Source organism: Ylistrum balloti, unplaced genomic scaffold, assembly GCF_031769215.1.
Source record: "Ylistrum balloti isolate Yb309-2 unplaced genomic scaffold, AGI_CSIRO_Ybal_v1 Utg370452, whole genome shotgun sequence".
In the NCBI taxonomy this organism is placed as follows: domain Eukaryota; kingdom Metazoa; phylum Mollusca; class Bivalvia; order Pectinida; family Pectinidae; genus Ylistrum; species Ylistrum balloti.
The window spans coordinates 1,018,420-1,029,259 of NW_026782300.1; the positions used below are offsets into that span (position 1 = coordinate 1,018,420).

General features: G+C 32.9%; 1 protein-coding gene across 1 annotated transcript; it reads left to right on the plus strand.

The window, feature by feature from the left end:
• Positions 1–123: 123 nt before the first annotated feature.
• Positions 124–9,512, plus strand: LOC132555128 (dihydrolipoyl dehydrogenase, mitochondrial-like). Its single transcript, XM_060219476.1, has 14 exons — positions 124–211; positions 1,893–1,959; positions 2,173–2,252; positions 2,703–2,841; positions 3,111–3,211; positions 3,751–3,894; positions 4,348–4,449; positions 4,757–4,978; positions 5,273–5,409; positions 5,809–5,870; positions 6,182–6,309; positions 7,586–7,723; positions 8,403–8,492; positions 8,866–9,512. The coding sequence occupies exons 1-14, from the start codon at positions 170–172 to the stop codon at positions 8,929–8,931; spliced, it is 1,518 nt and encodes a 505-aa protein (XP_060075459.1). The 5' UTR covers positions 124–169; the 3' UTR covers positions 8,932–9,512.
• Positions 9,513–10,840: the final 1,328 nt, after the last annotated feature.

Genomic DNA, 10,840 nt, shown 5'->3' on the forward strand with positions numbered 1-10,840 from the left:
TTATCTTTAACCCAAGACTATAATTAACTATTTCATCGAGAAATCGGCTCGCCCCCAAAGAGTAACTGCCCTCCCGGAAGTTGTCACCGGAAGTTTAGGACATTACGACCTCTACCGATTAAGTTAGGAAACATAATTTCACGCCGGTTGAAGAACATATCCTTATAAGATGCTGGCCTCGTCTATCATTAAATATTTACCAGTTTTGAGAGTAAGTTATGATTCGGAGAACACTGGCCTATTTAATTTGACTATGTAATCATGTCAATATGTTCAGGTATAATTTGTATACAATTATTTTTGAAGATATCATCATCATGTAACGTCACTGCTTGCTGGTGTCCAAGAAATAGGACGGCAATGTTTAGAATTTGTCTGCTTTTTTCGCAAAGACAGAGTATTCCCAAAAGGACCCAAATATGTTCATCGATAAAAGCCATTTCAATGTCGAATGATATATTAGTAATTATGGATACTGTCTTAATTTGAAATGTTGATTGTGATTCAGTACGAATCGTACGGTATTCGACTTTTATGAACATATAATGTATCCTATTTATTTTACAAAAAGACATTGATGAATTATCAGATAGATTAAAAAGATGGAAAGAGGAATTTCATTCCCAAAAATGTTTTTTGCTTCTCAAAGAACAAAAAATAAAAAAACCACCGACGAATGATATGATATATTACAGGCACTGCTTAAAAGCAAGCGCAAGTTTATCATCAAGAAGCACATTTTGACCTACTGATTCATAGCTTCTCTGAAGCGTGTTTTTAACGTGCTTAAGTTTTGCATGAATTTTATCAAGACACTCACATGTAACAGGATGAATGAATGAAAAACACCTTGCCACCACTGGTTCGAGCTAGTGACCCTTCAGTCTCTAGCTGGACAAGAAGAAATTTTCACCTAGCTCAGTGTTGGATTCTTTGAACAGATACAGGTTTTCTCTGAATAAGTTTTTATATGTCAATAACTCATGCACATACAACCATTTAACATGAAGGAGAAAAAAGAAGAAAAAAACAAATACTTAAAGAGAAGCAGAAAATAATGAAAAAAGTGCACTACAAAATTTGAGAGGGATTTTGAGGAAGGGAGGTTATAAGTTAAGAATAGGAAGATAGGGGGTAATGGCTAGTAGTTGTGGTATTAGAAAAAATGTGCACTTATGCTTGAGAAACCATGTCAATGTAATGAACACTTCAGCTTTATGATAATGAATTATGCTGTATTTCATCAGTGCATACTGTAAGTAATATACATAACTATCATTTTCAATAGGATGCATTCTTCTGTTATTTCTTATTGATTTTTCCAATTTTTTCCATTTGTACTTAAATCTAGAAGCATCTCTCCATTATGACAAGTTTGAGCTTTGTAATAAACAAGGATGAAGCATTTAGATTAATGAATTAATATTAAGTAACTTGTTAAAGTTGTGAAAAAATTGTTGGGAAATATCAACTTGTCATAATGTTAGATAATGCTATAAAGAGTTACCCACCCCACTCAGCTCACAGATAATGTCTGTTCTGGCAGCGTTGGTAGTACTGCTAACAAGATAACACCAGATACCTAAATTTTGTCCTTGTGTTTTTATTTACCATTCATCTTCTGGTTCACATACAGCAATCTGAATTTTTTGCTTTTTATGCCCCCCTCCACCCCCCCACTCCTCTCCACAACCCTTAACAAAAGACAGAAAGATAGAGAAAAAAATTCACATAGGAAGAATTTTTCTGAGGTGAGCTGCAATTTTCAAAAAGAGTGCATGGGTTTTAGGTAACTGAAGATTAAAGTGGAGCTGGATATTGGCTCCAGATGAGTGAGAGAAAAAAAAATGCCCTGACCATATAATATAGGTAACAAATTGTTTCTTTTGCAGCCTGTTACTGGAGGGAATGTCTACCGATGTTTCGCTGTGTCTCAAACCAGAAACTATTCCAGCACACGTAAGATTTGTATTTACATCATAATATCTAAAGGAATAAAAATTGGTACTTTTTTTTACATTATTGTAGCATATATCACATAAAATATTTTGAAAGCTGCATATTTTTGAAAATGATTTTTTTATGAGTTGGTGTATATTTATACATGTGTACCTGATGAACAAATATTGCTACATACAATATATGTATATGTGTGATTTATACCCTTAACAGCTGACAATGACCTGGTAGTGATAGGCTCTGGACCCGGAGGATATGTAGCTGCCATTAAGGCAGCACAGCTGGGGATGAAAGTAAGTTTATATGTAATATCAGCTGATCATAGAGGATGTACTGGTTTTATTTATAACAATGACAAAGCGAAAGATAAGACTTAGCTTGAAGATGTGGTCCTTAGATACTGTAAACAAACTGCAACTAGTACAGTCACATTTTTTTTCACATTATGTTCAACATGAAAATCTTATAAAACTTGTAACAAATCAGCGACAGCTGAAGAAAGTTTGACTAACTTTGATCACAGTAAATGAGGTAATTATGGTTTAGATATTTGATAAGTTAACATAATGATAGCAAGATCTAGGAAGTTATTTGATCTACTAGGCAGATTCTTACAGTCCATGTGAAGTATGAGGAAGAATTGGGCTAACACGAGGTAATGTATCTATATGTATTATAAAAATTGTAATTGCTATCTACTTTAGAAAAATAAGATAGCTGTAGCAATGGTTTCTTTGTTACAGACAGTATGTGTGGAGAAAAATGACACCCTGGGTGGTACCTGTCTCAATGTTGGATGTATTCCATCGAAGGCTTTACTCAATAATTCGCATTTCTACCATATGGCAAAGTCGAACGATCTCAACAACAGAGGGATAGTCTGTAAGTCTGAGATTTTTTGTTTATTTGAGCTTGATGGAGGACAGAACTTAAATCAGGATACAAATAAAAAGAAAGAAATTGATGAGAATTGATTTATAAAAGAAAGGAGCTAATATTAAGAAAAATTTCATAGCCACATAGTTTATTTATGAAGCTTCACAACATACAGCAGTAATGTAAAATATTGACAGGGACACTGCAACTTTGAAATAGAAATCAACAGAATGACAGTAATGCCATTATAAGCTTATGATTACTGTTTGTTTCAGGCGACAATGTGACATTAGATTTAGATAAAATGATGGAACAGAAGGACAAGGCAGTGTCAGCTCTCACAGGAGGAATTGCTCATCTCTTCAAACAAAATAAAGTAAATACAATTTCTTTTCAAATAATTTACAATTGGGCAAAACATTTTGTGATGTAGTTAATACCACATTGATCCTGGGTTAAAGTCTTTGAGACAGCATACAATTTCCAACTCAAAGTCTCAGATTGGGCATGATGTATTACAAGAAAATGAAAAAAAAACAACATTTTGTCATTCTACTGGACAGCGATATACATGGGTGCCTTCAGCTAGGATGGGTTTATTTTCAGGTATTGGTTAATTGCCAAATAAATACAGGTAATTTTTATCATTAATTGAAACAACATTGGAACTATTGTGTTGGTGTGTAATTTTATGGTTTATTTCATTTGTCAACAAAATTTAAGAAATTTCAATTTCCTTGTCATTAATTATAAAAAATCATTACTGGTAGTATAGCTTGTAAATTGACTAGTGAGCATATGTATATTATATATTGTTTACTGATGTACAAATTGGGGTAAATAAATTTCATTTTGCGATAAATGCTTCTATCATATCAATTGCATATTCCTGACAGAAATTTTTGAACATGTTAGGTAACACATGCCAAAGGATTTGGTAAGATATCAGGTCCCAATGAGGTCACAGTGGTCAAGGACGATGGTACAGAGGAAAAAATCTCAACAAAGAATATATTGATAGCTACAGGTTCTGAAGTGACACCCTTTCCTGGTATAGAGGTATGTTATATAGAGGACAAAATGGCACTGACCACTCAAAGCAAAATGCTTGGATTTTTTCATGAATACAAACTTTATTAAATTATATTGATACGTTGTTATGCTAGCATTTTTCCTTAGAACTTATTTCATTCTCTTGTATAATTAACAAAATTGATGTAAACTATAATTGATTTCAACACTTAGAGAATTCATGTATTTTAATTTGTTTCAGAAAGTGTTGTTTCATCAATTGATATATCCATCTTTTGTAATCTGTCTCTACTGATTGATGAAAAAAGTGTTGTTTCACCTCCCGGAGTATGGATCTTTTGTAATGTGTCTCTTCAAATTGATGAAGAAAATGTTTCATCAATTGGAGAATTTATATTTTGTAATTTGTCCCCTCAGATTGATGAAGAAAGTGTTGTTTCATTTATTAGAGTATTTATATTTTGTAATTTGTCCCCTCAGATTGATGAAGAAAGTGTTGTTTCATCCACTGGAGCTTTATCCCTGAAGAAAGTGCCAGAAAAAATGGTGGTGATTGGAGCTGGAGTTATTGGTGTAGAACTGGTCAGTAATAAATGTGTTTATCTAAAACCTGGCTAAACACAGTGAATTAATTAGAGGATATATGTATTTTGTTGTGAAAAAAATGAGGGTTTGGTGCCCCCTTTTTCCAGATGAAGAAGTTGTTTTGACATTTAGTACTCAAATTTATAAGTTAAGATGTTTTTGGTAGGTACTAGTAACAGCTAGAATTGTTTTGCAAATTGAAAATCAAAATTGTCCTTTGAAAGTGATAACATTAAAAGTTTAAGTTGAGTTTTAAGTTATTTTGTGTCTGCAGTTTGATGTTGTGTTATTTCTTTAATTTCAGGGTTCTGTGTGGCAGAGATTGGGAGCACAGGTGACATGTGTTGAATTTCTAGGCCATGTAGGAGGAATGGGAATAGATATGGAAATATCAAAGAACTTTCAGCGTATTCTTCAAAAACAAGGTTTAAAATTCAAACTGGGCACAAAAGTGACAACAGCAACCAAAGAAGGAGACAATATTAAAGTGGCTATAGAAAATGTGAAATCAGGAAAAGCAGAAGAGGTGAGAGGTGATGTAACTTGTAGAAGCATATAAAGCAACAGACTAAATTTAGTTCACATTGCTTCTAAAATTTCAATCTTTACAAAATTACTGTGAGTTGTGAAAAATGGTTTGGCTATAAGGTTACTTGTAGATAAGATTAACTTCTGGACAAAGTACAGGTATGATTAGATAAATTTACTGTTATAAGATGCATTAGACATTATCATAACCTACTATACTGATAAAGCTTAAAACATAGTTACCTTGTTTTGATATCCAAAAAAAATTTGGAGTATAACTTCTATCTTACAGATAGACTGTGATACATTGCTTGTGTGTATTGGACGTCGTCCTTACACAAATAACCTTGGACTGGACACTGTTGGACTCCAGCTGGACAACCGTGGCAGATTACAGGTCAACTCTCGCTTCCAAACAGATGTTCCAAGGTATCATTTAAGTAGCCCCAATATATGTTTTACTGGTTTTTAGTGTGTTCCACCATGTGTATATATTCATGGTTTTACAATATTAAAAACAAATCAAGTAAAAAGTATCAAAGCAAAAGTATTCTCGCTGATTGGAGTTATCCCCTTTTATTCAGATTGAAATTTGTTATTTTGCACAATAAAGAAATAATATAAAAAAATTGTCCATATGACATTTTCTACCTTGATGAATGCAAATGAGTCACAACTCTAAATCATTATTTTGAAAGTTATGTGAATATTCAATGGATACAAATAGCTAAATCATCTTTATATGATACTGCGGTTTTTAATGATTTGTTTGACATCTAGATAATTTCTATCCTTTCTCCAGTATGACAATGTTACTTTATTTTTTAGTATATTTGCCATTGGAGATTGTATTCATGGTCCAATGTTAGCTCACAAGGCTGAAGATGAAGGTATGTGTTGAATTATATATACCTATTTGTCAAACTTGTTTTCCAAATTTTTCTTGCTTAAAAATTGTGTGCAGAAATCAGAATATTAAAAACAATGTTTTATTTATACATATATAAAGACATAAGCCAAAGGAAAAAAAATTACTGTGTGAAAAAAGTTGTGGAAATATTTACATAGTTTAACTGCTTCCATGTGGCAAAGCTTGACTGGTTATAAAAAAGTAATTTTTCACTGTTGTTGTTTTATGGGAAATATACATATTAATTGCAAAGTTAACAATTTAAGCTTGAAACATATTTGTTTGCTTCAGGTATCATCTGTGTGGAGGGTATGAATGGCGGAGCAGTTCACATTGATTACAACTGTGTTCCCTCTGTTATCTACACACATCCTGAGGTCGCTTGGGTTGGCAAGAATGAGGAGCAGTTGAAGGAGGAGGTGAGACAAACTTATAAATACTGCTACATCAGAGATGATGTCACTGTATGGTAACCTACTGAAGAAAAGATACTTGTTAATCCAAAGTTAGAAACCTTCTGTCTGCACTGTCAGGGACATTATTTTTGTGGTGGAAAATGTTGTCATCTGAGTCAGAATAAATTATCATCAGGCATGATCATTTTATTTACAAGCTGCAGTTTCAGGTTGGCATGTTTCATTATGCTGTAAAATGCTTTATTTGCCTGTTGAAGACGGCTTGTATTATGTTATCATGTCAGCAGGTGGGTGGGAACACATGGTGTCCTCTCAATAACTCAAGTAGTTTTCAACAAATCTATTTCAAACTTCAAATTAGGGAGGTTCATTACCATGATCACTTTGACAAGCATGATCACCATAATTTTCCAACCATATTCCACAGAGTTATGGCCCCTTATTCAATCTTCAGTAGTTCCTTATGGAAATACTTGAAACTTTATAGGGATGTTCACAGCAGCTTAAACAAAATGTATATGCAAAATTATTTGCCTGTGTTTAATTGAGAAATGGCCATTGTGATGTCGATGGAACAATGACTTGAGTCTTATTCACGGATCTTCTCGAAGTGTTATCACCATTGATGCTCTGTAGTTTACTTTCGTTTCCTTCACCATCACACAAGTGGCACTGTCAGTACATGAACTACTTGTGTTGATAAAACATTAAACATTACATTCCTTCCCTGTTTTGTTGCAAAATGCTCATTCAACCTATGACGGTCATATCATGTACTGCCTCAAGAAACTCTTGTTAGGCAATGTGTTCAAATACCATTCCTCACAACTGAATTGATCCGATAGGAAATTAAAAGTTGATTATTTATATAATGTAGTCCTTCAGAGAGGAGCATATGTAATCATCTATTGAACATGTATGATCTATGTTAGGGATTATAACATTTACTCTATTGACTTTATCACTTGTTGATCAAAGTTGATATTTTAATTTTGTTGGGGGAAAGAGAATGGTAGCATACCTGTAGTCCTGCTGCAGCAGGATTGTATGTCTGTCAGTAGATATATTTACAGAATGTAAGCATTTACACTGTCAATGAGATTGTAAATGTATTTTTAACAGAATATTTGATTCTCAGAGCATGAAAGCCTCCCACAATTCTCTCGTACTGATATATCCCTTAAATTGGTATACACTTTCAGTAAGAAATTTTTTAGTGAGTCAATGATTGAATCATTTACAATCTGCCTGCTGAAGGATTTGATTGTTTTGTTGATAGGGAGTAAGTTACAAAGTTGGTAAGTTCCCTCTAGCAGCTAACAGTCGAGCAAAGACAAATGCTGATGCTGATGGTCTAGTGAAGGTTCTCGCTGACAAAGACACAGACAGACTGCTGGGTGTTCACTTCATAGGATCTGTAAGTGTTTAAATTTCTTGTCATTTTTTATATGATGTCACTGATAGCATAAGAGCTACTGTGCAAAGACAGCTGGAGATTAAAAAACCTGAAAAGTTAAAATTGTAGATAGAAAAGATACAAAAAGGCCATGTCCATTAAAAAAATGGCTTCAATATTTGTCATCAACTTGGCTCTATTTTATTAAACTTGACCACAGCTGAAGCCAAAATCTACAAATGTATACTTTTTTTTGTAATATAACCTATAATCTCTGACTCGTTTATATATCTCAGTGCCATTCTATTATATAAATCTTCATTTTCCATAGACTTCTATATTTAACAGCTGGTTATGTAAAGGCAACATTTAGAAAAATTTAATTCTTACAATTGATGCAATATAGGATTTGACTATACACTATTCCAAAAAAAGATATTAGTTACCCACTCTAAGATTCCAGATTTTGTTCTGTGAAGCTATCCATAGAATTTCATTGATAATTTGCTTAGAAGTAATAGGCAGGAAATTGAACCATGGATAGAAATAATTAGGTTTTGTGTCCTTGGGTCAAGTAGATGTTTTAGTGGAATTGCCCTATTAGAATACCAACCTACTGTCAAATCGATTCTATTTTCCATGGGTGGAAGAGCTCACTGGTAGTATCACTGTGTATCATGTATTATGTATGGTGTTGTAGGTTGCTGGAGAATTAATTAATGAAGCTGTATTAGCTATGGAGTACGGAGCTTCATGTGAAGACATTGCACGTGTCTGCCACGCCCATCCGGTAAGTAGTTTAAGACTTCCTGATTGCTCATTGTTTACCACCTGATATTACACATTATTCAGACATCACATTTTCTAATCTAGTACCCTTTTCATGTTATTTTTCTTGTTTTGGTAGTATATGTTTTGGATAGCTCTTACAATATATACTTATACAGTAAAATGTCATCAACAGAACTCTGATTAGAACTTTAAGTGTCAGCCTAACCAGCAGTTATAGTATACCTGTGCTTCTGTAGGTAAATAGAAGATCTAGATTAAGTCCAATTAATAACAAAATATTTGAGAATCTATGAAATCCAGTTTCAGTAAAGTCTTGTTTAACTTTCATCCATCTTAATGGTTTTTTTTATGGATCTTTCCATATTTTACAGACGGTAGCTGAAGCCTTAAGGGAAGCCAACTTAGCAGCATATGCAGGAAAGGCCATCAACTTCTAATTAGAAAGAACATTTAAGTAAATTGATGATCCAAGAAACACTGCAGCCTGTGAAGAAATTGACATTTATATGGAATTAGATTTGGATCTAGTGTAACAACTCATAAAATGCAAGCATTTGGGATGGTTGTAGAATACAGCCGTTCGAACCATTCAATAGTGTTGGCTGACAAGCAGTCCTAACATTATCTCCCTGCATTGTAATTCATTCAATGAAGCATACAAGTTATACAACTCTTCTTAGCATGTTCAGTATCTGTACTGGAAAATTAATTTCTCCAGTCCTGACTGGTATGGAACCCATGTTTTGATAAAGAAATACTAATAGCAGCTTCTAGGTAAGCTTCACAAATGCATGTTCAGGTGCATTGTAGTAAAGGGGTTGGGGTGGTTTAACACTTTTTTTGAAGATCTGAATTTGATCAGGGATTAGTGCTTTATGAAGAAAGAAGTGTGAGTGATCTATCCTTAAGTTATATTTACTCGGTACAATTTTGTCCGAACTGTACAGTTTTATGTTTCATATGTGTAATATGTAAAAAAAAAAAAAAGACAAAAATTAAATAATAATTTTAACTAACATTTGTTGTTTCTAAAGAACTGATTTTAAATGAGGTTAATCTTGTGTGTAGCATATACTTTTTTTATCTCTGTACTATCTCATTAGCATTTATAATGAAGAGAGGATGATTACTCTCAAGGACACAGATCAGCCCCCCTGGAGGGCAAACCCCTCAGCCCTGAGGAGGGTCCTCAATCTCAAAGATTTAGCCTTTCAACCTCAAGGTGGATGATCTCATTCTTCATAGATTCTGATTGTTACCACTAGTTGATCATTACCACAGACTACAGTATTGTTAAAATTTGACTTCATCAGAAGTTGAACATTTTATTGTTTATACTTGATGAAGAACGACAGATGAAAGGCGATCACATCGTGTCTGACAATTGTAAAGAAAAAACGACAATTAAAACTAAACATATATTAATTCATTTTCATTTATTATAAAAATAATCATGGTATTAAATAACAATAGATCACTTTTTTTGCATTTGTAGTCAAATTTAAATTAAGTTAAAACCACAGCAATGAAGTAAACATGTATTAAGCACAAACTTTTCACTAAATAACATTTATAAAGCAACTGTCTTTAATATTATACATATTTTACTCCAATAGAATTATCTTTATACATAGACTTAAGTATATATAGCAGTTACTAGCTAAAGAAGAGTAAACACTAATTTGGATAATTAAGAATTAATCAAAGGTCAATTTAATAAATTATTCAGACATATGATATTTTTGAAGTACATTTTTATCAAAGTTTTATCAAGTAACAATAAGCATATGGTCCTTTTTTATATAACATTTGATTTACATGGATAAAATTAATGATTCAATTAAAAAAACCATAAGCCCAACACAAGAATATAAATATACCCCAAAATCAATATGAAAAACCAGAAATAATGAGCTAAGATGATCTGACTTTTTTTCTATTTTTTTTTATTCAACAACTTATGTTTCTGTCAACGATTTTCTTAATGAATGCTGTTAATAAATCAAATTTCTTTAAATGCATTTTAATACCATTCAGATGAGACAAGGCACAATCATAAACAAGAGATCCCAGAGGGATCTTGGAGCCCACCATTTGAAGATCTGTTTTCAGTTCTTGAAGATTTGTTTATTTTTTTTTGTTTGTTACAGGTGTTGTAAATGTTCATGAACTGGTCTTCATTGAATGTACTCAATGATGGCACAAGATATTTTTATTAAACACCTATTAGCAAATATCATTTGAAAAAGATCCCAAAGTATTATTAGATAGCAGTCAGTTACAGGTGATAATGGACAATATGCTTGTGCTGTATTACTGTCGACATCCAAGATGGCTGCCTGTAGG

Bases quoted from the DNA above. Each gene is read 5' to 3' on its own strand.
- LOC132555128 (XM_060219476.1), top strand. From the start codon at position 170: ATGCTGGCCTCGTCTATCATTAAATATTTACCAGTTTTGAGA. The intron at 4,979-5,272 runs GTGAGAGGTGAT...TCTATCTTACAG, and splicing joins AATCAGGAAAAGCAGAAGAG to ATAGACTGTGATACATTGCT. The intron at 5,410-5,808 runs GTATCATTTAAG...TTTATTTTTTAG, and splicing joins TTCCAAACAGATGTTCCAAG to TATATTTGCCATTGGAGATT.